The 27,639-nt window shown below is 46.7% G+C and overlaps 1 protein-coding gene across 7 annotated transcripts in view; it reads right to left on the reverse strand.

The window, feature by feature from the left end:
- Positions 1–27,639, reverse strand: part of MCMBP (minichromosome maintenance complex binding protein) — a 129,302-nt gene that overhangs the window by 25,758 nt on the left and 75,905 nt on the right. For 5 of the 7 annotated variants that reach the window (XM_069752668.1, XM_069752667.1, XM_069752666.1 and 2 more), the window contains 2 exons: positions 13,835–14,010; positions 10,020–10,143 (listed from right to left, as the gene is read on the reverse strand). The exons of the other annotated variants lie outside the window; for them this stretch is intronic. In XM_069752668.1, coding sequence (XP_069608769.1) covers positions 10,020–10,143; positions 13,835–14,010 — 300 coding nt within the window. The remainder of the gene's footprint in view (positions 1–10,019; positions 10,144–13,834; positions 14,011–27,639) is intronic. 7 annotated transcript variants of the gene reach the window in all.

A 27,639-nucleotide genomic window follows, 5' to 3' on the forward strand; every position in this document is an offset into this window, starting at 1 on the left:
GTCATTTATACCGTTCTGCATTTGGTAAAATTGATAAAGCAGTTTTATTCTTCAGGTCAGTACGATTACAGCGACACCTCATTTATAACATTTTTTTATGTTTTGGCGCTTTTATACGATAAAAACGATTTTATAGAAAAAATAATTATTTTTGCATCGCTTTATTCTGAGGACTAACTTATTTTTTGCTGATGATGCTGTATGGCAGCGCGTTTTTTGCGGGATAAGATGACGTTTTCAGCGGTACCATGGTTATTTATATCAGTCTTTTTGATTGCGTGTTATTCCAGTTTTTGTTTGGCGGTATGATAATAAAGCATTGTTTTTTGCCTCATTTTTTAACGGTGTTCACTGAAGTGGTGAACTAGTGATACAGTTTTATAGGTCGGGTCGTTACAGACGCGGCGATACTAAATACGTGTACTTTTATTATTTTTTTATTTGGATAAAGAAATGTATGTATGGGAACAATTATTTTTTTTCTTTATTTAGGTTTTTTTTTTTTTTTTTAACACATCTAAAAAAATTTTTTTTTTACTTTGTCCCAGGGGGGACATCACTATACATATAGTATACATATGTATAGTGACAGATGGCTGATCTGACACTTTGCAGAGCACTGTGTCAGATCAGTGATCTGGCGTGCTCTGCTCCGAGCTTACCAGCACCGGCGGCTCTGAGCAGGCACTTGGTAAGCCACCTCCCTGCAGGACCCGGAAGTAGCCCCGCAGCCATTTTGGATCCGGGGCCTGCAGGGAGGAGACGCTCGGTACAAGGTGAGCACATCGCCTTGTACCAATAGTCTTAGGGAAGCCCGCAGTGCTTGATCGCAGTGTGTCGGGGGTTAATGTGTCGGGAGCGGTCCATGACTGCTCCTGACACATAGTGCCGGATGTCAGCTGCGATAGTCAGCTGACACTCGGCCGCGCATATGACGTACTATCCCATACCTGGGAATTAAGTCCCAGGTCACCTCGACGGGATAGTACGTCATATGTGATTAAGGGGTTAATGAATCTTAGCCATACTCAATGAATGCCTAATCCACTAATGCCAACGTCTCTTGTAACAAAAAAAAAACAAAAAAAAAAAACACAATATCCCTCACCTGTCCGCATAGGAGATAATCCATAATATCCCATGACGATTCTGATCACTTAGGGAGCAGTCACTGACAGACAGCCGGAGATGCACTGACAGAAGGTAATGGCTCCTGCAGTGTATAGCACTGATCTGCAGTGAGAAAGTTCTCACGCAGCAGTGCCATAAGTGAGAGCACTGGAGGTCATCAGTTGATAAACTCTGGTGAAATCTCTCACAGCAGCTCAGTGATACACTGCGGGAGCGATTATCTCCTGTCCGTGTATTGCTGGCATTTGGGTAGAGCAGTCACCTTTCCCGATGTGACTGTTCTACACGTGAGATCGCCGTGGGACACTTGGGATTACGTCGACTAAGGAGGACAGGTGAGTATATGCTGGTTTATTATTTTACATTTTTTCTAGGAGACGAGGGCATCGGAGATTTTGCATAAAGGCGAGTATAACTATTTTAATTTTTCTATGTATGTATTTATTTTACTTTTTTTCTTTCATCAGCGGCACCTGCTGTCACTGTTCTCAGTGACAGCAGACGTAGCCTGATGGGAGCAATAATCTCACCAGCCCACGCCTGCTGACCTGCGGTCATTTTTTCTTTACCGCAGGTCACGGATGCGGATCACAGTTACATTTGCGGGGTCACACTGACACTGACCGCATGACCCTGCAGTGCTCTGACCCACGGTTTTACTGGTGGCAGTGTTACCGTGGGTCAAAGTCACAACTGTGTCAGTGTCACAGCTGCGGGTCACGCTGACACTGACCGAATGACCCTGCAGTGCTCTGACCGACGGCCTTACCGGTAGTGTTATCGCCGATAAAAACCTCTGCGCCGGTTTTCCAATGCTGTCACACAGATCACAGAGTGTGACACACCATAGGAAGCTGGTAAAAATGCAAACAAAAACTCAGTAAGTCTGCAAACATTTTAAACCTGCGTTTTTGCTGCGAGATTGACATGCTGCAGACAAAAAAAAAAAAAAAAGCGCACTGCAAATACTCAGTGGAAATTTACTGATTATGTGCACAACACTTAAGGATTGTCATTGAATTACCTTGCATAAAGGTTTCCATAGCATTTTTGGTCCATTTCCGAGAGGAATAACGCAGCGAAAACACATAAATGCACGGAGCAGACACAGGAGGACGGAGCAGACACAGGAGGACGGAGCAGCGACTCCCTGGAATAGTCGTGTAGAAACAGGAGGACGGAGCAGCGACTCCCTGGAATAGTCGTGTAGAAACAGGAGGACGGAGCAGCGACTTCCTGGAATAGTCGTGTAGAAACAGGAGGACGGAGCAGCGACTCCCTGGAATAGTCGTGTAGAAACAGGAGGACGGAGCAGCGACTCCCTGGAATAGTCGTGTAGAAACAGGAGGACGGAGCAGCGACTCCCTGGAATAGTCGTGTAGAAACAGGAGGACGGAGCAGCGACTCCCTGGAATAGTCGTGTAGAAACAGGAGGACGGAGCAGCGACTCCCTGGAATAGTCGTGTAGAAACAGGAAGACGGAGCAGCGACTTCCTGTAATAGTCGTGTAGAAACAGGAGGACGGAGCAGCGACTTCCTGGAATAGTCGTGTAGAAACAGGAGGACGGAGCAGCGACTCCCTGGAATAGTCGTGTAGAAACAGGAGGACGGAGCAGCGACTCCCTGGAATAGTCGTGTAGAAACAGGAGGACGGAGCAGCGACTCCCTGGAATAGTCGTGTAGAAACAGGAGGACGGAGCAGCGACTCCCTGGAATAGTCGTGTAGAAACAGGAAGACGGAGCAGCGACTCCCTGGAATAGTCGTGTAGAAACAGGAGGACGGAGCAGCGACTCCCTGGAATAGTCGTGTAGAAACAGGAGGACGGAGCAGCGACTCCCTGGAATAGTCGTGTAGAAACAGGAGGACGGAGCAGCGACTCCCTGGAATAGTCGTGTAGAAACAGGAGGACGGAGCAGCGACTCCCTGGAATAGTCGTGTAGAAACAGGAGGTCGGAGCAGGAATAGTCGTGTAGACACAGGAGGACGGAGCAGCGACTCCCTGGAATAGTCGTGTAGAAACAGGAGGACGGAGCAGGAATAGTCGTGTAGCAACAGGAGGACGGCGCAGCGACTCCCTGGAATAGTCGTGTAGAAACAGGAGGACGGAGCAGCGACTCCCTGGAATAGTCGTGTAGAAACAGGAGGACGGAGCAGCGACTCCCTGGAATAGTCGTGTAGAAACAGGAGGACGGAGCAGCGACTCCCTGGAATAGTCGTGTAGACACAGGAGGACGGAGCAGCGACTCCCTGGAATAGTCGTGTAGCAACAGGAGGACGGAGCAGCGACTCCCTGGAATAGTCGTGTAGAAACAGGAAGACGGAGCAGCGACTTCCTGTAATAGTCGTGTAGAAACAGGAGGACGGAGCAGCGACTCCCTGGAATAGTCGTGTAGACACAGGAGGACGGAGCAGCGACTCCCTGGAATAGTCGTGCAGAAACAGGAGGACGGAGCAGCGACTCCCTGGAATAGTCGTGTAGAAACAGGAGGACGGAGCAGGAATAGTCGTGTAGACACAGGAGGACGGAGCAGCGACTCCCTGGAATAGTCGTGTAGAAACAGGAGGACGGAGCAGGAATAGTCGTGTAGCAACAGGAGGACGGCGCAGCGACTCCCTGGAATAGTCGTGTAGAAATAGGAGGACGGAGCAGCGACTCCCTGGAATAGTCGTGTAGAAACAGGAGGACGGAGCAGCGACTCCCTGGAATAGTCGTGTAGACACAGGAGGACGGAGCAGCGACTCCCTGGAATAGTCGTGTAGCAACAGGAGGACGGAGCAGCGACTCCCTGGAATAGTCGTGTAGAAACAGGAGGACGGAGCAGCGACTCCCTGGAATAGTCGTGTAGACACAGGAGGACGGAGCAGCGACTCCCTGGAATAGTCGTGTAGCAACAGGAGGACGGAGCAGCGACTCCCTGGAATAGTCGTGTAGAAACAGGACGACGGCGCAGCGACTCCCTGGAATAGTCGTGTAGAAACAGGACGACGGCGCAGCGACTCCCTGGAATAGTCGTGTAGAAACAGGAGGACGGAGCAGCGACTCCCTGTAATAGTCGTGTAGAAACAGGAGGACGGAGCAGCGACTCCCTGGAATAGTCGTGTAGAAACAGGAGGACGGAGCAGCGACTCCCTGTAATAGTCGTGTAGACACAGGAGGACGGAGCAGCGACTCCCTGTAATAGTCGTGTAGACACAGGAGGACGGAGCAGCGACTCCCTGTTAGGCCATGTTCACACAGTGCGTTTTTAACTGCGGAACTGCCGCGATTTTGCCGCTGCGGGTCCGCAGCTGTTTTCCATGCAGGGTACAGTACAATGTACCCTATGGAAAACAGTTACCACTGTGCACATGATCCTGAAATTCAATAAAAAAGCCGCGCTGAATAGCCGCGGTAAAAATGAAGTACCATGTCACTTCTTTTTGCGGAACTGCAGCGGTTCTGCACCCATTGACCTCCATTGTGAGGTCAAACCCGCAGTAAAACCCGCAGATCAAAAAAATATCTGCGGGTTTTCTGCGGTTTGTGGTGCAGAACTGCTGCAGTGTGGCTGCCCCCCTGTGCCCCAATCCCACCCCCCCATGCTCCGATGCCACCCCCCCGTGCTCCGACGCCCCCCCCCCCCCGTGCCCTCATCTCCCTCCCTTATACTTACCGGGCCTCCCGCTGTCCGTCCGTCCGTCTTCTCCCTGGGCGCCGCCATCTTCCAAAATGGCGGGCGCATGCGCAGTGCGCCCGCCGAATCTGCCGGCCGGCAGATTCGTTCCAAAGTGCATTTTGATCACTGAGATATAACCTCTCTCAGTGATCAAAATAAAAAAAAATAGTAAATGACACCCCCCCCCCCCCCCTTTGTCACCCCCATAGGTAGGGACAATAAAAAAAATAAAGAATTTTTTTTTCCCACTAAGGTTAGAATAGGGTTAGGGGTAGGGTCAGGGGTAGGGTCAGGGTATTTTCAGCCATTTTAACCCTAAAAAACTTCCTAGAAAACACACAGACTCTGCACAGAAATATGCATAAAAAAACCGCACTAAAAAACGCATCAAAAAACGCATCAAAAAACGCACCTGCGTTTTCTGCCAAGAGCTGCGGTTTTTAGTGCAGAAAAAACAGCAGTGAAATCAGGAACGTGTGAACATGGCCTAATAGTCGTGTAGAAACAGGAGGACGGAGCAGCGACTTCCTTAATAGTTGGTGCAGCTTTCTTTAACCCCTAACCAGCACTTCTGTCTATACAGTAACTGCTGCTGGAGGATCATGCGACCAGAGCCGTCCATCAGCCTCTAATAGAAAATCAGATTTCCAGTATGAGGTGTTTTATAAATGGAGGCGGCTGATTGGCGGCTCTGGTCACATGATCCTACAACAGCAGTTACTGTATGGACAGAAGTGATGGTAAGTGTGTGAGAAAAGCTACACCTTGGCAGATACATTGAAGACGTGATTTATTTTTAATTTCAAAAACCTGACCGGTACATCCAAACATAGACTCAGTGTGAACAGGTGCTGAACCCAGAGTCGCCAACTCGTATATAGTTAAGTAAATAAGGCGGCACACTGCAGCGCTAAAACATGCAAACTTGAAAACACGAAATTTGATCTGCATTACTGCACTAGAAATACGAAAAATGAGAGCTTTTAGCGCATAATAATGGCCAATTTTATGTGTACCTGGTAGCCCCTTTTCGGCATCTCTCTCATACCAGGTTCTACGCTTGCCCTACTTCGCTGAGAATAAACGTCTCCATCTGAATGGGTGCATGTGAAACCTCTTCCTAGACTAAAATTCTTTCTCACATGCACCCATTCAGATGGAGACGTTTATTCTCAGCGAAGTAGGGCAAGCGTAGGACCTGGTATAAGAGAGATGCCGTAAAGAGGCTACCAGGTACACATAAAATTGGCCATTTTTATGCGCTAAAAGCTCTCATTTTTCGTATTTCTAGTGCAGTAATGCAGTTCAAATTTCGTATTTCAAGTTTGTATGTTCTAGCGCTGCAATGTGCTGCCTTATTTACTTAGCTATATACGAGTTGGCGACTCTGGGTTCAGCACCTGTTCACACTTAGTCTATGTTTGGATGTGCCGGTCAGGTTTTTGAAATGTATTCTTTAGCCTTCTGATCGTGCACTCCGCCTCCTAGCTTCAGGTGTTTTAATTACAGCAGGTCCAATACCCCTCCATAGAGAGAGAGAATTTTAGTCTAAGAAGAGGTTTCACATGTACCCATTCAGATGGAGACGTTTATTCTCAGCGAGGTAAGGCAAGTGTAGGACCTGGTATAAGAGAGATGCCGTAAAGGGGCTACCAGGTACACAAAATTGGCCATTTTTATGCGCTAAAAGCTCTCATTTTTCGTATTTCTAGTGCAGTAATGCAGTTCAAATTTCGTGTTTTCAAGTTTGCATGTTTTAGCGCTGCAGTGATTTATTTTTAAATCCTTTAATTATTTTCCATAATAAATTAAGAACAGCCTGCGCTAACAAGGGGGGATGATAATCATGATTATAAAGGAGCCGCCTGCGCTGGCCAGATGAGATGACGAGGGATAATGGAGGAGGCGTCTGCGCTGACTAGAGGAGATGAGGGATAATGAAGGAGCCCCCTGCACTGACTAGGAGATTAAGAGGGATAATGGAGGAGGCGCCAGCGCTGACCAGAGGGGATGAGGGGGATAACGAAGGAGCCACCTGTGCTGGCCAGAGGACATGATGAGGGATAATGGAGGAGCTGCCTGCGCTGACCAGACGACATGAGGGATAATGGAGGAGGCGCCAGCACTGACTAGAGGAGATGATTAGGATAACGAAGGAGCCACCTGCACTGACTAGAGGAGATTAAGGCTATGTGCACATGTGGAAAGGGGGCTGCGGGTTCTCCCGCGGGTTTTCCCGCAGCGGATTTGATAAATCTGCAGGGCAAACCCGCTGCGGTTATCCCTGCAGATTTATCGTGGTTTGTGTTGCGGGTTCCGCTGCAGGTTTAATCCTGCACTTGTTTTACTATTGATGCTGCATATGCAGCATCAATAGTAATGTTAAAAATAATAAAATAATGATATACTCACCCTCTCACGTCCCGATCTCCTCGGCGCTGCAGGCGGCGGTCCGGTTCCAAAGATGCTGTGCGAGAAGGACCTTCGTGACGTCACGGTCATGTGACCGCGACGTCACCGCAGGTCCTGCTCGCATAGCAAACCTGAGACCGGACGGCCGCGTGCAGCGCTGAGAGGTGAGTATATCATTTTTTATTTTATTTTTTTTTTTACACAAATATGGTTCCCAGGGCCTGGAGGAGAGTCTCCTCTCCTCCACCCCGGGTACCACCCGCACATTATCCGCTTACTGTGCCCACCATGCGGGAAGTAAACGGATCAATGCATTTCTATGGGTGCAGAATCGCTGCGATTCTGCACAAAGAAGTGACATGCTGCGGGTTGTAAACCGCTGCGTTTCTGCGCGGTTTTTCCCACAGCATGTGCACAGCGGTTTGCGGTTTCCATAGGGTTTACATGTTACTGTAAACGCTATGGAAACTGCTGCAGACCCGCAGCTGCAAAATCGCCGCGGTTCCGCGGTAAAAACCGCAACGTGTGAACATGGCCCAAGAGGGATAATGGAGGAGGCGCCAGCGCTGACCAGAGGAGATGAGGGATAATGGAGGAGCCGTCTGCGCTGACCAGACGACATGATGAGGGATAACGAAGGAGCTGCCTGCACTGACTACAGGAGATTATGAGGGATAATGGAGGAGCTGTCTGCGCTGACCAGAGTAGATGATGAGGGATAAAGAAGGAGCTGCCTGCGCTGACTACAGGAGATTATGAGGGATAATGGAGGAGCCGTCTGCGCTGACCAGAGTAGATGATGAGGGATAAAGAAGGAGCTGCCTGCGCTGACTAGTGGACATTATGAGGGATAATGGAGGAGCCGTCTGCGCTGACTAGAGGAGATTATGAGGGATAATGGAGGAGCCGTCTGCGCTGACCAGAGTAGATGATGAGGGATAACGAAGGAGCTGCCTGCGCTGACCTGAGGAGATTATGAGGGATAATGGAGGAGGCGCCAGCGCAGACCTGAGGAGATTATGAGGGATAATGGAGGAGCCGTCTGCGCTGACTAGAGGACATGATGAGGGATAATGGAGGAGGCGCCAGCGCTGACCTGAGGAGATTATGAGGGATAATGGAGGAGCCGTCTGCGCTGACTAGAGGACATGATGAGGGATAATGGAGGAGGCGCCAGCGCTGACCTGAGGAGATTATGAGGGATAATGGAAGAGCCGTCTGCGCTGACCAGAGGAGATGAGGATAACGGAGGAGCCTCATGAATAAGGGTGCCACATCGCCTGAAACGCATAGATGTCATTTGTCATGTAAGCTGTATTTCTGAGGTCTTTGTGAATAAAGCAGTTTCACAGTTCGTCTAGCTGGATCTTCTTGTTTTATTATAATGGAGAAGCCGCTTGCGCTGGCCAGAGGGGGTCATGGAGTAGATGCCTCCGCAGACCAACGGATGATGAAAACTAACTTTTTTAACCTAACAGATCAATGCCAAAGAAGCAGACTTGCCAGCATGTGGGGGAGACACTACTCAAGATAGCACCCAGACAGTAATAACCTGGCACCATGCATTTGATTGAGGGGCCACTGTCTGAACATCTTCTGACATTCCACTTATTGAGCGTCAACAAACCAAACATCAGTTTCCCAAACGATCCATTGAGAAACGTGCCGAGACTACTTGTAAAACACCGATCGCCAAGTCCCCAAGCATTTATGCTCTGATCAACCGCAGATGTGGCAACAGCCTCTGGCAGAGCTCATGACCAGACAAGAATGAAAGCCCTGTACACACCTTGCATGGTAAGTGGAGCACCATGAGCAATATAACAAAGGTATGTAAATGTAGTGGGTTTTTTCACATGGCGAATATCTAGGGCTCCTCTGCATAGGTCCATGGAAGGCACAAGATCATTGGAGGGTTGGTCACATTGATAAATCTTTACATGTCTGACCCGGCCTCTACAAAGAGGACATTGCCCAGAGGTGAAGTCATGAAGGGATGGAATGGAATGAGAAGGCCACTCAAGACATAACTTGAAGGACACTGTGTGCAGCAAGCAGGATAGCAGACATCTGATAGAAGACTTCTATAGTCTAGTCACAAGAATCCCCAGGAGCATCGCAAAATGGCTGCACAAGGCAACATCTGGCTCAGTGTCACATCATCTTCCACAATGAAATTCACCCAATAAACTCACCTAAGACATGAGCTGAGAAGGTCCCATACCTAAACAGAGGAGCACAGGGAAAGAGGAAGGAAAAAAGAAACCGAAGAATCCAAGGATCAGTGGATGAAAGGGTGTCAATATAGAAAGTGCACACGTCACCGGTCTACACATTCTGTATCTGCCCAGAGAGCCACGACAGGAACAGTTACTAAGGAACCTATTGTCCTTGTGGACAACCAATATCACAACACTACAGATTATACAAATAGTGACAGTCCTGAGCAGACCTCAAAAACCTTCATGGGAAAAAAAAAATGTATGGAACAGTGCGAGTGCAGCAGCGAGACGAGTAGGATTCATGACATCCCGCCAACCCGCGCACTCCGCCAACCCACCAGCGAGCTCACTTATATTCCGTACAACACAGATCATTTACACCATCACTGACTGCACATTATATTCTTCCCAATAAACTGTACAGAACTTGTATTCTGCAATGTTGGAGGCCCCACAAGAGAAGCAACATCTGGACCACTGCAGACCAAGCTTCGCCTCACATGGTTATTCACATCTCTATGCGTCAGCAAGTTGTAGGTGCTCAGCCTCACGAATACCATGCGCAGAGGACACGAGGGGCTTTTCAGTAATACTCACACGGTGGAGATGAGGTGGAGGACGAGGTACTGCGCGGCCAGACTATCACCCATTAGAGCATGCGTTAAGAACCCCAATAGTTCACATCTCACAGATGGCAGCTCGGACATGAAACTGGATACACCTAGAAACAGGAAAGATATATATCTTGGTACTGTATTAGCCAGTGGATAGAAAAATATTTAGAATTGAGAGTCCTCAGTGGTTGATACATTTTAATGGCTAACTGAAAAGATGGTAAATGACAAGCTTTCAAGACTACTCAGGTCTCTTCATCAGGCACATACTAATGAAATTAATTCATTACTGAGCAGGTATCTGGATGGGTAGGTTATTCTTAAACCCCTGGTAAAGGATACACCCAGCTTCATTCAGGACACAACTGACCTATTGAATAAACTATCAGCAACAGGTCCTCTACCAGAAGGAACCATCCTGGCCGCCATGGATGCGGAATCTCTGTACTCCAATATCCCACACCAGGATGGATTAAATGCCTGCAAATTCTTCATGGAAAACACAGGGACTGATGCGGATTCTGTGGTGAAACTTATAAAATTCATCCTCACCCACAATTACTTTGAATTTGACAACAAGATACAGTACAGACCTAAAGTTTGGACACACCTTATTTAAAGATTTTTCTGTATTTTCATGACTATGAAAATTGTAAATTCACACTGAAGGCATCAAAACTATGAATTAACACATGTGGAATTATATACTTAACAAAAAAGTGTGAAACAACTGAAAATAGGTCTTATATTCTAGGTTCTTCAAAGTAGCCACCTTTTGCTTTGATGACTGCTTTGCACACTCTTGGCATTCTCTTGATGAGCTTCAAGAGGTAGTCACCGGGAATGGTCTTCACTTCACAGGTGTGCCCTCCCGTTTAATAAGTGGGATTTCTTGCCTTATAAATGGGGTTGGGACCATCAGTTGTGTTGTGCAGAAGTCTGGTGGACACAGCTGATAGTCCTACTGAATAGACTGTTAGAATTTGTATTATGGCAAGAAAAAAGCAGCTAAGTAAAGAAAAACTAGTGGCCATCATTACTTTAAGAAATGAAGGTCAGTCAGTCCGAAAAATTGGGAAAACTTTGAAAGTGTCCCCAAGTACAGTGGCAAAAACCATCAAGCGCTACAAAGAAACTGGCTCACATGACAACCGCCCCAGGAAAGGAAGACCAAGAGTCACCTCTGCTTCTGAGGATAAGTTTATCCGAGTCACCAGCCTCAGAAAAGGTTAACAGCAGCTCAGATTAGAGACCAGGGCAATGCCACAGAGTTCTAGCAGCAGATACATCTCTACAACAACTGTTAAGAGGAGACTTTGTGCAGCAGGCCTTCATGGTAAAATAGCTGCTAGGAAACCACTGCTAAGGACAGGCAACAAGCAGAAGAGACTTGTTTGGGCTAAAGAACACAAGGAATGGACATTAGACCAGTGGAAATCTGTGCTTTGGTCTGATGAGTCCAAATTTGAGATCTTTGGTTCCAACCACCGTGTCTTTGTGCGACGCAGAAAAGGTGAACGGATGGACTCTACATGCCTGGTTCCCACCGTGAAGCATGGAGGAGGAGGTGTGATGGTGTGGGGGGGCTTTGCTGGAGACACTGTTGGGGATTTATTCAATATTGAAGGCATACTGAACCAGCATGGCTACCACAGCATCTTGCAGCGGCATGCTATTCCATCAGGTTTGCATTTAGTTGGACCATTTATTTTTCAACAGGACAATGACCCCAAACACACCTCCAGGCTGTGTAAGGGCTATTTGACCAAGAAGGAGAGTGATGGGGGGCTACGCCAGATGACCTGGCCTCCACAGTCTCCAGACCTGAACCCAATCGAGATGGTTTGGGGTGAGATGGACCGCAGAGTGAAGGTAAAAGGGCGAACAAGTGCTAAGCATCTCTGGGAACTCCTTCAAGACTGTTGGAAGACCATTCCCGGTGACTACCTCTTGAAACTCATCAAGAGAATGCCAAGAGTGTGCAAAGCAGTCAAAGCAAAAGGTGACCAGTTTGAAGAACCTAGAATAAGACATTTTCAGTTGTTTCACACTTTTTTGTTAAGTATATAATTCCACATGTGTTAATTCATAGTTTTGATGCCTTCAGTGTGAATGTACAATTTTCACAGTCATGAAAACACAGAAAAATCTTTAAATGAGAAGGTGTGTCCAAAATTTTGGTCTGTACTGTATATCTACAGAAGACTGGCACAGCAATGGGAAGTAAAATGGCCCACAGTAGGCAAATCTTTTCATGGCCAGGCTTGAAAGCGACTTTTTGTCCTCATGTCCCATCAGGCCTCTGGCGTACTACCGCTACATTGATGACATTTTAATCATCTGGACGGAGTCTGAGCCGCAGCTAAAGACGTTCCATGAACAGTTTAATCAATTTCATCCCACCATCAACTTCACACTCAACCACTCCTGCCCTGAAATTAACTTTTTGGACACCATTATTCAGCTGCAGAACAATGAAATAGAGACATCCCTGTATCAGAAGCCAATTGACCGCCCAACATACCTTAAATGGGACAGTTTCCATCCAAAATAAAAACTCTACTGTCTACAGCCAAGCCATCAGATACAATCGTATATGTTCCACCCCCCTGGATAGAGATGAACACCTTGGTCGCCTCAGAAAGACCTTTTTGAATCAGGGCGACCATCCAAGAACAATTGAAAACCAGATTACAAGAGCCTCCAGAATATCAAGGAATCACCTGCTACATTACAAAGCTAAAGAAGAAAATAACCGGGTGCCTCCAGTGGTTACCTACAATCCAAATCTGGAGGTGCTGAGGGGAGCTGCACGGAAATTACAACCTTTACTGCAAAAAGATGCCGCTTACAATCCATATTTCCAGACCCCCCACTGTGTTTTAGGCAGCCCCCAAATCTAAGAAGCATCATTGTCAACAGCTCCCTGTCCTCTCCAACAGCTGCAGGAACCTACAACCAGACAAAAAATGTAAAACCTGTCCATTTATAATGACCACGGACAAGATAAAGATCCCCAATTCACATCAGGACTACAAGATCCCAGGAACTTTCAGCTGCGTCACTTCTAATGTGGTGTACCTAATTATTTGTACGAAATGTCCAACTGGGGGTCTGTATGTGGGGAGACAGGGCAGAAACTGAGAACAAGGATGAACTCTCATCGCCACACAATAAGAGAAAAAAGAATGGATCTACCTGTGGCAATACATTTCTGTCTCCCAAATCATAACATTATGGACATGAAATTACTTGTTTTAAAAGGCAACTTCAAATCTCAGAGACAGAAGAATATGGGAATATAAGCGGATGATGACCTTTAACACACTCAGTGTAGGAATTGATGTGTCGCATGGATTTATGTTTTTTTACATAAACTAAGGAGTTTGCTCCTCAGACCATGTGGGGTCATCATAACAGAACCAGACCCCAATCAGAGGACAATAAAACATTCCTCATCTATGAACTGGTTCAATATTTATGGACATAACTGTTTATCACTCACATAATGGTAATTCTGCTTATCGTCACCTGTCTCATCTATGGGTTTTTTCGGTGCGGTGTTGTGCATATATGTGATTCTTCAGAATTTATTTTAGTCGATGCCTGATGGAGACCGGAGTAGTCTTGAAAGTTTATAATTTTCTACCATCTTGTCAGTTGGCCATTAAAAGGTATCAACCACTGAGGACTCAATTCTAAATATTTTCCTACTCCTAGAAAAGGAGAAATGCATGATACATCTGGTGCAGTGAAGCTGAAGATATAGAAGGGGGATGTCAGTCAGCCATTACTTACACTTGCTTTCCTCAGTTTCACACATGGAGCTCAGGATTAATGGATTTGTGTGTGGAAGTTTACGGATCAATATGGCGTGAATCCGGGGTACGAGCGATGTGGGGGGGCTGTGTGAACGCTGCTCCTCCTGGGTGTCCATACAGACTGCAGGGTTCAGCAGAGATGACACCAGGTCACTGAAAGAAAACAGGCTCCGGTCACACTCACCTCTGGTAAGCCTATTACCTCTGTGTCCTGGGACTTAAAGGGAACCTTTCAGCAGCATTGTGCTCAATAACCTACAGTCAGGTTGGCGCCGTTATACTGATTACACTGATACCTGTGATCAGGATTGTGCTCAGTGACTACAGACAGTGTCAGGTCGGTGCCGTTATCCTGATTACACTGATACCTGTGATCAGGATTGTGCTCAGTAACCTACAAGACAGTCAGGTTGGCGCCGTTATACTGATTACACCGATACCTGTGATCAGGATTGTGCTCAGTGACTACAGACAGTGTCAGGTCGGTGCCGTTATACTGATTACACTGATACCTGTGATCAGGATTGTGCTCAGTGACTACAGTGTCAGGTCGGCGCCGTTATACTGATTACACTGATACCTGTGATCAGGATTGTGCTCAGTGACTACAGACAGTGTCAGGTCGGTGCCGTTATACTGATTACACTGATACCGGTGATCAGGATTGTGCTCAGTGACTACAGACAGTGTTAGGTCGGTGCCGTTATACTGTTTACACTGATACCTGTGATCAGGATTGTGCTCAGTAACCTACAAGACAGTCAGGTTGGCGCCGTTATACTGATTACACCGATACCTGTGATCAGGATTGTGCTCAGTGACTACAGACAGTGTCAGGTCGGTGCCGTTATACTGATTACACTGATACCTGTGATCAGGATTGTGCTCAGTGACTACAGTGTCAGGTCGGCGCCGTTATACTGATTACATTGATACCTGTGATCAGGATTGTGCTCAGTGACTACAGACAGTGTCAGGTCGGTGCCGTTATACTGATTACACTGATACCTGTGATCAGGATTGTGCTCAGTGACTACAGTGTCAGGTTGGCGCCGTTATACTGATTACACTGATACCTGTGATCAGGATTGTGCTCAGTGATTACAGTGTCAGGTCGGTGCCGTTATACTGATTACATTGATACCTGTGATCAGGATTGTGCTCAGTGACTACAGTGTCAGGTTGGCGCCGTTATACTGATTACACTGATACCTGTGATCAGGATTGTGCTCAGTGACTACAGTGTCAGGTCGGAGCCGTTATACTGATTACACTGATACCTGTGATCAGAATTGTGCTCAGTGACTACAGACAGTGTCAGGTCGGTGCCGTTATACTGATTACACTGATACCTGTGATCAGGATTGTGCTCAGTGACTACAGTGTCAGGTCGGCGCCGTTATACTGATTACATTGATACCTGTGATCAGGATTGTGCTCAGTGACTACAGACAGTGTCAGGTCGGTGCCGTTATACTGATTACACTGATACCTGTGATCAGGATTGTGCTCAGTGACTACAGTGTCAGGTTGGCGCCGTTATACTGATTACACTGATACCTGTGATCAGGATTGTGCTCAGTGATTACAGTGTCAGGTCGGTGCCGTTATACTGATTACATTGATACCTGTGATCAGGATTGTGCTCAGTGACTACAGTGTCAGGTTGGCGCCGTTATACTGATTACACTGATACCTGTGATCAGGATTGTGCTCAGTGACTACAGTGTCAGGTCGGAGCCGTTATACTGATTACACTGATACCTGTGATCAGAATTGTGCTCAGTGACTACAGACAGTGTCAGGTCGGTGCCGTTATACTGATTACACTGATACCTGTGATCAGGATTGTGCTCAGTGACTACAGACAGTGTCTGGTCGGTGCCGTTATACTGATTACAAGGATACCTGGTGATAAATCCATCTTGTGGTTGTCGTGGAATCTTTATTCAGTTTTGAGCTAATGATAGGCTCGTTCTTCTGGGCGGTGCTCTGATTAGCTATTCATAATGAAGACTGCTGACTGGTCACTGATGCCTCACTACCAGCCCCCCATTATACATAATGATAAAATTGTAATTATAGCCAGGAAGAGGACGCAAGACACCAGAGCTCAGTCTAATCACCAATTCTTTCCCCCTCTGGACCATTTTCTGCCTTATATCCCCCAAGACTTTGGGCCGTAATCCCCAGATCCATCCCGGGCATGCTTCAGTTTAGCTGCTCTATTCTGTGCAGGACCCAGGGCGCTGGGAACGCAGATCACGGAGGACACAGTCAGGGCTGTGTGTCATCTTCTTCCTCAGCCCTGACCTGCAGAGCACGCAGAAGATCCCCCAGCGGGTTACTGGTACGTGCGCTGGTTGACTCACGCGGCGCCAGGACTCCCTTCTTTTGCGGTGTGCCCTCCTGGCCGCCCTTGCTGCCTGCAACACCCAAGGTGCGGCCTGTTCGCTGCCCCCGGCCCTGTGCGGCGCTGTTTCCGGGTATACCACCGGCTCCTCCCCAGCTATATACCTCTTGCTCCCCTGGAGTTGACATCTTGTGTCCTTTGTGCCGGCCGCAGGGGTCCCTCCGGTCCTGGCTGCGGTGGTGGTGCAGCGGAGCGGACGCGCTGGTCGGCTGCCCCAAGTGGTGGGCCTCTTACCGACGCCAACTTGAATAGGGTGAGTGGATCAGTCTTCATTACGAGAGTGATCCAGCAGGAGGCAGTAGAGACACGCTGCGACTGATTGAATTGAGCAGATTCGGGGGCGGGGGATTTCTTCTGTTTAGGGCCGTTTGGATATTTCTACCATCCTTCGGGGGCCGTACAAACTCCGCACACAAAGTACATCTTGACTGGCACTGGTGTCAGGACGTAATCTTGCATTGCCTGCCCTTCAATATAGTGAACACTGTGCTGACAGAGCAAGAATTAATGAGCTGGTGGCAATCAAAATACAGCTCCCTGCCCAAGAATGCGGTCCCCGAGAATCTGCCCAAAGGCCTGATAAAAGGTCATCGAGGGCCGTAAATGGCCCTGGGGCCTGAGATAGATCCATACTAAGTAATACAGCTGCCTGAGTAGTACTCTGCTGACACCTTGTGGCGACACACTTACTACGCCATCAACTTGTTTAAGGACCCTAAAACTTTCAGCTGCCATAATATTACAGCATCGTACTTAAGCAAGCGAACTGTCCTGGGTCCATTTGGCCACAAGTGCTAAACATGCTTTTCTTTTATTTCATTAATCATCAGCTGGATATAATCTATTGGAGTCCGCTACAGCGTAAATTCGCCCTCATGCCTACGCCTTGGAAAAACAACCTTGTGAATCCTAGCCATAAGTCCTCTTCACTAACAGAACTAAGGCTATGTGCACACGTTGCTGATTTTTCGATTTTTTTCGCTATAAAAACGCAAATAACAGCATACATTATGCATCCCATCATTTAGAATGCATTCTGCAATTTTTTTTTTTTTTTAAATTCGTTTATTGATTTCAGGAAAGATCATACACATTTTGCTCGTATTCATCATTTTCCATTAATTACAGGAAATTACCATACATAGCCATGTATAAGATATTATAAAGATAATAAATTGTGCATGTTGATCATTAATGCCTTATTTTAAACTTTAACTGTAACTACATTAACTTCTAATAAAGTCTTTAATACAAACGTAATGCCGCTTACAAAGAATAGTTCTAAATACATCCCGCTCTGTTGGTAACTATTATCTAGAGAGTCATACACCCTTTTCTTATGCGTATACTGAGTCCTTTTAACTTATACAGTGTGACAGGGTGAATTCCATCTTCCCCATATCTTCTCAAATTTAGTTGGACAACCCCTATTCTGATAAAGCGTCCGCTCATACGGAATAATTGAATTTATTAAGTCAACCCATGCTCTAAGAGATGGACCAGAGCCTCCCATCCAACGCAGCGCCAACACCTTTCGTGCCATGAACAGTGACTCCCTCAGGAATATTCCCGTGTGGCGATCCCAAGCCTCCGCCTCCCATACTCCAAACAAACACACCAGTGGCTCAAGTGGAACAGGGATCGACACCAAAGATGTCAATAGTGCCGTCACTTCTCTCCAATATTGAAAAATAACAGGACACTTCCATATCATATGGATAAAATCTGCGTCACTAGAGTGACATCTCAAGCAGTCTGATGAATGAAGACGGCCCATTTTAAAAAGACGAGTCGGGGTCAAATAAGATTGATAGATTATATATAATTGGATCATCTTATTATTGATTGACGGGGAGACCTTAGTTGGAGATTCCAAGATTTCATCCCATTCTTCTCCTAGTGTATCTGGAAGAAGTCTCCCCCATTTTCCCTTAATTGAATCTATAGCAGATACTTCGCCTATGGATATCAGGTAGGTGTATAAAGAGGAAATCAGTCCCTGAGGGCCCTGTGAATTAAGAATTCCTATTAACGGCAGAGTTGAAATAGCTCGACCCGCACCCGTATTTCGTACATGTGATTGGAAGGCAGATCTTAGTTGCAGGTAGCGGAAAAATTGAGACTTCGGTATATTATGAGTATTTTGTAATTGTTCAAAAGAAACAAAAACCCCCTGGCTATGTATATTGCTCACCGTAAGGACACCACACGATATCCAAAATTCAGTAGATGGGTGGCCCAATAATCCCGGAAAGTAACCATTATTCCATAACGGCATTTCGGCTGCTATATCTACATATTGTGTCACTTTTTTAATTTGTCTCCATACTGATCGTGCCAGGCGAAGCAAAGGAAGCAAACGAGGGACAGCAATTTTCTCCATCTCTAGAAAACCCATCGGGAAATCAACTTTAGCCGAATGTAATATATGGCTTTCAGAGTTGGGGAGAGACCTCCCGGGCATCCACTCACTTATCATTTTGGCCTGTCCAGCAAGGTAATACAGATAGAAGTCCGGCAAAGCCGCCCCGCCTCCCCGCTTAGGTCTCTGCAGGGTGGATAATTTAAGTTTAGGCCTAGCCTTCCCCCATATGAAGGATGTGGTAAGGGAATTCAGGGTTGCAAAGAAAGATTTAGGTATTGAAACGGCACTATGTTGAAAACAATAGCTCAATTTTGGGAGTAAAATCATTTTGATCAGGTTAATACGACCAGCCACCGATAGCGGGAGCTTATCCCAGGTAGCATATTTAAATTTAACCACGTCAATTAGTGGATATATATTGAGATGTAGATCAAGGTGACTGCGCTGAGTCATATGCATCCCGAGATACTTAAAATTGGAGACAATGGGCAATAGCGAGAGGGTTTCAAGGTTTGGCATTGGGGTATGGGAGAGAGGCATCAAAGCAGACTTATCCCAGTTTATATATAGGCCAGAAAACTTGCTAAATTTATCAATCATCGTTATTACTTTTGGTAATGTATCCTCCGTCTGGTCCATAAACACCACCATATCATCAGCATATAGACCTATAGTGTCCACCCGATCAGCAATATGTATCCCTTTAATATCTACAGAAGACCTCATCCGTATTGCCAAGGCTTCTATTGCCAAGGCAAATAAGGCTGGGGAGAGAGGGCATCCCTGGCGAGTTCCCCTATGCAAAGAAAATGGCGCAGACACAAAGCCGTTTACCACCATTCGCGCCCCAGGCTTCGCATATAGTGTACCTATCCCTCTCAGAAATTTATTCCCAAACCCATATTTCCGTAGACATGCAATTAAAAAAGACCACTCGAGGGAATCAAAAGCCTTGGCTGCGTCCAGCGAAGCCAATGCCCACTTATTGTCTGGTTCTAGTGTACTATATTGAATAACCGATTGCACCCGTCTGATATTAATAGAGGTATTTTTCCCGGGCATAAAACCAGTTTGATCTGGGTGTATGAGATCCAATATGATCGTATTCAGTCTGGTAGCTAGAATTTTCGTAAAAATCTTATAGTCAACATTCACCAAAGAAATTGGTCTATATGATCCACAACCTAGAGGATCCTTCCCTTCCTTCCTGAGCACGACAATATTAGCATCATAAAATGTTTCAGGTACAGATTCACCCTCCCATATTCCCCTAAGTACCTTTAGCAATATAGGTGCTAATTTATCACGGTATTTCCTGTAAAATTCAATGGGGAACCCATCAGGTCCCGGGGCCTTCCCAGTAGCCATATCCGCTATTGCATGTTCTACCTCTTCCAGGGTGAATTCAGCCTCCATAAGGGCTCGTTGAGATGGGCTTAGTAAGGGGAATGTTATATCTGATAGATAATCCAAGCATTCATCAATATCAAAACCACTTTTAGATTTGTATAGTGAAATGTAGTAATCGTAAAAGCTCTGAAGTATTTTATCAGTAGAGGATACCAACGAGCCATCAGACGCCCGGATCTGCAATATTGTGTTGGAGGTGTTATGTTGGCGCACCAAAAAGGCCAGGAGTGTACTGGCTTGATTGCCTAGCTCAAAATAGGACTGCCGAGTGAAAAATAGTTTGCGTTTTGACTTAGCGTCTGCATGCTGGGTATATAGTCTCTGGGAAGTAAGCCATTCAATTCTATTGCTGCTGGACTGATTAGCTATATAAGTGGCCTCTGAGTCTTTTAATCTTTGCTCTATCTCCTCATCCTCCCTTGCCGTTACCCTCTTGATGTAGGAAATAGTTGAGGACAAGCATCCTCTCAGGTATGCCTTCAGGGTATCCCAAAATAGACCAGAGTTTTGGAGTTCCGAATGTGTTAGAGTAAAATCATTCAACTGATCAACCGTCCTATCACTAGAGTCTATCAATTTCAACCAGAAGGGATTCAGTTTCCAGAACCCATTACTATTATCGGATTTCTCATATTTAAGTTTAAGAATAATTGGACTATGGTCTGAGATCCCCCGATTACCATGTTCAATGCTATCCACCCGTAATGCCAACTCACCCGACCCAAATATATAGTCTATTCTAGATAGAGATTGTCTAGTTGACGAGTGGCAGTGTACCCTCTAACTTCCGGATGATTTATTCTCCATAAATCTAACCACCCGCTCCCGTTCATAAACAATGCTAATTGAGAGGGTTGTTGAGGTAAAGCGTCCCCTGGTGTTACGTCATCCAGTCTCAATCTATCCATGGATTGATTCATAACTAAGTTAAAGTCCCCCATACAAATAACTTTGGCTTCCGGATATTTTAAGGAGAAGCCTAGAGCCATACGGAGGATTGACACATTAGCAGGAGGAGGATTATAGATGCACAACAACACATACTCTCGTGAATTAATAAATGCATGCACAAAGACGAAGCGGCCCTCTGGATCACGTCTCGCCTCCCTGGCCTCCCACCTGACCTCCTTGTGTATCAGTAGAGAAACCCCTCTAGAGTAGCTAGTGTGGAATGTGTGCAAGGACCATTGTACCCACGGTTTCTGCATACATCGAACTGTGTCCCTTGTTAAATGTGTCTCTATTAGTGCCACAACATGAGGGTGATATTTTTTTATCTGCGAGAATACCTTAATTTTCTTTCGTGGGGTCTTTATACCTCGTATGTTCCAGGTCATACATATAATTTCAGCCCCCATGTTCACTCTTAAAGGGAAAGTGAATGCATATCATTACTATTCGGGTGTAGTTCAGCGGCATCGCACAGAGCAAAGAGTCAGCATTAGCGGCAACCATACCTAGTAAACAATCAAATCTAATACATAAAACCAAACTGAACAAAACTTGAACAATAGGGGAGTATATTTCCATACTCCCACAGTCAAATTGAAAAAGGGATACCCTCACTGGATTCAGTGTCCGGTATTGTTGACATTCCCTGCACCCAAACAGAGAGCTCTATCTATACTGCCATTAGTCAGGGAGTCCAGGTTAGGAGTCCTCCGCATTCGATCCCACACGGGACCGCAGCCACTCGATCGCCTCCGCTGGGTCTGTGAAAAATAAGGAGGAGCCCTTATAAACAATACGGAGCCGGGCCGGATAAAGCATAGAGTAGACGATGTTCTCCTCTCTGAGTTGTTTCTTGACATCCATAAATCGTGCCCGCTGCTTTTGAAGCTCCATGGAAAAATCTGGAAAGATCGATATGGTAGCATTATCGAATTTAATGAGGCCCCTCTGTCGCGCCAAGCGGAGGATGGTGTCTCTGTCTCTACAATTAAGGAGACGCGCCAGAAAGGGTCGCGGAGGGGCTCCAGGAGGGAGAGGTCTCGTCGGGACCCTATGGGCCCTCTCCACCGAAAATGTCGAGGAGAATCCATCTCCCAATGTAGACTTAAGCCATTCCTCCAGAAATTGCTCAGGCTGCTGGCCCTCTGACCGCTCCGGGAGACCTATGATACGGATATTATTGCGGCGCAGTCTATTTTCTAAGTCGTCTGCCTTTTGCTTCCAGGCATTCACGGATCCAGCAGCTTTATTCAGTTTAGCTTCCATAGGGGTGATAGTGTCCTCTATATGAGACACCCTCGTTTCAACCTCTGAGATGCGCCCTCTCATAGCTTGCATGTCATGTCTCAGGCGCCCCACCTCAGTATGTACATCCTCTATTTTCTCCGTGAGAGATGATCTAGTGAGAGATATAGCTTGCATCAACTGCTCTGATGCCTGTTTAAGAGTCAGTTCATCCTCTCCTCTCTCCTCATTACCATCAGAGGGGCGACCTTTACGCTGAGATGGTGCGGGGTTATTTCTAAGATTGCGCACATTATCAGGAGGATCATCCTTGGCATATTTTTTTAATTTTTCAGCAGCTGCAGCTCCTCTAGGGTGCTGCATGATGAGTGTTTACAAGAAGATTATGCAAAGCGACCTCAGGTGCAATTATGGGGAAGCTCAAAGTCACTTGTAACACGCAGGCCGTGTAATTTCACAGTTACCCCCGGGGAAGCAGCTAAAAAGGGGTTAATCCCTGTAGTGTTATGGCACTGGTAGGGAAAATGTCCACCCGACGGGGGCGCAGGTCCCACTTTTTCAGGGCACACACTGTACCACCCCTACTTCTTCAGGCGCCCATTCACCGCCCAGCGCCGCTGATGTGGTTAAAAGCGCAACTCCCTATCTGCCAGGGTGTGCGCTATATTAATGGCCGCTGCCCCAGGCACTTTCCGGCACCTGTCAGTCCTCACCGCTTCTGCCTGCAAGCTTCCCGCCTCTCTCTCCAGCACCATTCACCGCCGCTACTTCTGAGATGAGAGGAACCCAACAGAGAGCAGCGCTGTGATTCATGCGCCCTCCCTGCTCCCACATGCAGGTGTCCCGCCGCTCTCATCAGCGCGGCCAGCCGCCGCCGCCTCCGGGATGACAGGGGGGCTCAGCTCCAGTAGTTGGCAGCACCGCGTCCTGTGCTCCCTGGCGCGTGCTCAGAAAATGGCCGCCGTCACCTGCGGGGATCTCCTGCCCGCTCCGGTTCCCGCGGCTCCCGACTCCACGGAGCTCTGCAGCGGTCTCCCAGAAGATCCAGGGGACTCTCTGGTATGTAGGGCTCAGGTTTGGGTTGGTACCGCTCGGTCCCACTCAGTATTTATGGCAGATATGTCTCAGGATGTACGGAGCTCTCCTAAGATGCTTCAGTCTTCTTCGGCTACATAGCCACGCCCCCATTCCGCAATTTTTGTGCACATGATGCGTTTTATTCCGCAAAAAAAAACCATCGTGGTAAAAAAATGCAGCATGTTCATTAATTTTGCGGATTTTTTGCGGATTTCCCACTATATAATGCATTGGGAAATGTCCGGAAAAATCAGCAAAAAAAAAAAAAAACGCACCAAAAAACGCATGCAGATTTCTTGCAAAAATTTCCTGAGAAAAACCTGAAATTTTCTGCAAGAAATCCTGAACGTGTGCACATAGCCTAAACCTTCCTGGGGCCTTCTAGAGCTAACTTTCCGACTGAATCATCTAGTTCCTCTGTACCAGACGGTGCCGACTCAGAAATGATACCGGCTTCTACAACTACAATTTCAAACATTGTATGTCTGGACCATGCAGCATTGCTCTCAATTCCAGTCCATCCTGCACTCTGAGCCATCTAAAATGTCAGACAGGTTAACGAAAGAATTTTCCGAAGAAATTAAAGAATTGGTAAACCGTACTTCTGACCTCGAGGATAGGATGGACTTCACTTCTGTAACCCTTTCCACCCACGAAAAGGAAATAGAGATGATCCACGTTGAGATTTACACTCAACAACAGACTGGAGGACTTTGACAATTGTGCCCGCAAATGCAACATCCGTATTAGGGGGATGCCTGAATCCATCATAGACCTCCAATCCACGGCGACGACTCTGTTCCAAGAGCTTTTACCCAGAATTTCTATGGAACGTCTTGAAATTGACCATATTCACAGAGCTCCGAGTAGGCGCAAACAAGAAGTCCGCCACAGGACATTATCCTCAAACTACATTTCTACCAAACAGAAGAGCAGCTCCAACAAGCAGCAAGGAATTCAGCTCCCTTGAAGTTTCAAGGCCATTCCTACGAACTCTTTCCTGATCTTGTTCCTACTACAATTGCAGAAAGACGGGCAATGAAACCATACCCGGAAATCCTCAGCTCTAAAACATCAAATACCGCAGGAGATTCTAATTCAAGCGGATACTCACCCACCTAGATATGGTTCACACAGTCCTTTCTCCTGATTGTGCCGACAGCTGCCTCAGCAAATTAGATATTAAACATTCAAAACCCTCCCAGCTTCACCATCAGCTTCTCAACCAAAGGATCGTCGTTTCAAGCTGCAAGTTTCAATTACTCCCCCTTGACTATGCATTGTAGACTTTGGTTTTACGTACACTTCGCGTTCCAAGTAGGTATATGGTTACTCCATATGATGATATCCCCTCCTACAGTTTGTGTGGTTATATTGCTATTTGTGCTTTGGAATTCTGATGATGCAGTTGTGAGCAGAGCTTGAACATTTTTCCAAGACCTCTCCGGCAGAGACTTTACATACAGTTTTTAGTTTCTGGTTTCAGATACCTTCAAGTTGTACAACCCCGACTTTCACTCATCCAGAAGTTTGCGAGAGCTCCAGCCGTCTAAGGGTACCGTCACACAGTGGCACTTTGGTCGCTACGACGGCACGATCCGTGATGTTCCAGCATCGCTCCAATATCGCTCCAGCGTCGTAGACTGCTGTCACACTTTGCAATGTACGACGCTGGAGCGATAATTTCATGACGTATGTGCGATGTAGAAGCCGTTGGTTACTATGCGCACATCGTATACAATATCGTGCACACCTTTGTTACACCATGCGATCATGCCGCCACAGCGGGACACTAGACGACGAAAGAAAGTTCCAAACTATCTGCTACGACGTACGATTCTCAGCGGGGTCCCTGATCGCAGGAGCGTGTCAGACACTGCGAGATCGTAACTATATCGCTGGAACGTCGTGCCGTCGTAGCGATCAAAATGCCACTGTGTGACGGTACCCTAAGCCTATGACTACCTACCGCTTATCGCCCTAATCCTCAGGACGGATAAGTACATTGTACACTCAAGACTATCGCAAAAGAATCTAAAACTTTATTGCTTTACTATACCCCTTTGAAGTTCATTATAGCCACATTGTGGTAGCATTGTTATATGTTTAACATATCTTTTCCCAAGATACCACCGCCCAATTAAAGTCGTGGTCCACCAATGGGAGCTACCATATGCATTATTACCCCACTATCATGCCGTTAATCCTGTCACACAATGTGCGGGGCCTTAATTCTCCGCTATTATAGATCCCAACACGCTGATGTAGTTTGCCTCCAGGAAACACATTTCTCTACAACCTCATACCCCAAAGTTTTGTCTGCTACCTACCCACTTTTATATACAGCAAACGCCCCAAATAAAACCAAAGGAGTTGCTATTTGTTTAAAAAAAATCCAATCCCTTTACCTTCAAATCATCGGTCGCGGACAAGGAAGGTCGCTATCTAGTAGCGTCTGGCTCTATTCCAGACGCACTGGTAACTACAGTATCCTACTATGCCCTTAATGCCCACCAAGCGACCTTTCTCTGCCTGTTCGACCTGGTTTCTGAACACGCCCAAGGTGCCACATTACTCTGCGGTGACTAATTGCGTACTTAAAGCCAACCTTGATAAGTCTACAGGTCCCCAATCCCCAACGCCTTTGGAACCGCTCCCTTCTGCAGACTCTTAATAAACTTCTCTCACAATATCAATGGTAGATCTGTGGAGAGACCTTCACCCTTACATTTCCCCACGCCACTTGGTTTATACTAAGATAGACCATGTTTTTGTACACCCGACATTCATACCAAATGTGTCGAATATTTCAATTCAGTCACCTCCCTGGTCTGACCATTCCCCAGTTCAATTTACTTGCTCCTCACTCCACCCACGCCCATTCACCTGGACTCGGAATGGCTCCTTATTCTCCTATCCAGATATTGCTCCAAGGTTGAAAACTCATCTTGGCAAGTACTTCACTTTAAATCAACAATCTGCCTCTTCGCCAACCTCCGTGGGAAGCCCATAAAGCAGTGGTGGGCGGCTGTTGCATCCAAGAAGCCTCTCGCAAAAAGAAAGCGGTAATAGAGTAGAGAATCTGGAGGGGAGAGTGTTGATCTTGGTGTCCCAGATGAAGAGCTCACCCTCCCCCCACAACACAGAGACCTCTTACCCTCCGTTCACACTAGCGTTGCGCCGCCCTGCGTCGGCGACGCAACGCGCGACGCATGGAGAAACGCGCGCAAACGCGCGCAAAAACGCGCGCGTTTTGCGACGCGTGCGTCGTTTTTTGACGAAATCGGACGCAAGAAAAATGCAACTTGTAGCGTTTTCTTGCGTCCGTCGCTAGCGTCTAAAACGACGCACGTGTCGGAAAACGCGTGCAAAAAGACGCACGCGTCCCCTATGTTAAACATAGGGGCGCGTCGCCGCTGCGTCGCCGACGCAACAGCGACGCGACGCTAATGTGAACGTAGCCTTTGGGAATGTGCACATGATGCGGAAAACGCTGAGAATCTGCAGCGTTTCTGCAGCAGTTTTCCATGAGTTTTCATTACAATATAAACCTATGGGAAACCAAAGACGCAGTGCACATGCTGTGGAAAAAAATGCGTGGAAACGCAGTGGTTTACATTCCGCAGTTTGTCACTTCATTCTGTGGATTCCGCAGCGGTTTTACAGCTGCTCCAATAGAAAACCGCAGTCAAATCCGTGGAAAATCCGCGATAAATCTGCAGCAAAAACGCCGCGTTTTGCCCTGCTGATTTATCAAATCGGCTGCGGAAAAATCTGCAGTGGACCATTCTGTGTGTGCACAACCTTACACGCTTGCACCGAACTCGACTTTTGTCTTTCTGAAAATGCAGATGGTGCCATCCGATGGTCACAACAGCGCTTCAATGCTCTCAACAATAGAAAGATTCCAGTCTGGCTCGCCGCTTAACGTGTTAACAGTTTCCCCACATCTTCTGGCATTACATCGAACCCACAGCAGATGACCCATTAATCTCGACGTATACTTGAACTATACAATGACCCTACCACTGAACGCAGAGAAGCTAGATACCTCCCTAAATCCCATTCCTCTTCCAATCCTTAATCCAGATCCTTGATGAAGCCATCACTCCTAATGAAAGAGAGATAGCGATCCAACTATTGAAACCTAATAAAAAAAAAAACACAGGCCTGGATGGATTCACAGCTCTTTATTATAAAAAAAATACACACCTGTTCTAATTCCTCATTTCGTTAACTATTTTAATTACTTAACCCCTTAAGAGACCCTGTCTTTTTTGCGTTTTCGTTTCTCGCTCCCCTTCTTCCCAGAGACATAAAT

Source organism: Ranitomeya imitator, chromosome 2 (genome assembly GCF_032444005.1).
Source record: "Ranitomeya imitator isolate aRanImi1 chromosome 2, aRanImi1.pri, whole genome shotgun sequence".
NCBI classification, from domain to species: Eukaryota; Metazoa; Chordata; class Amphibia; order Anura; family Dendrobatidae; genus Ranitomeya; species Ranitomeya imitator.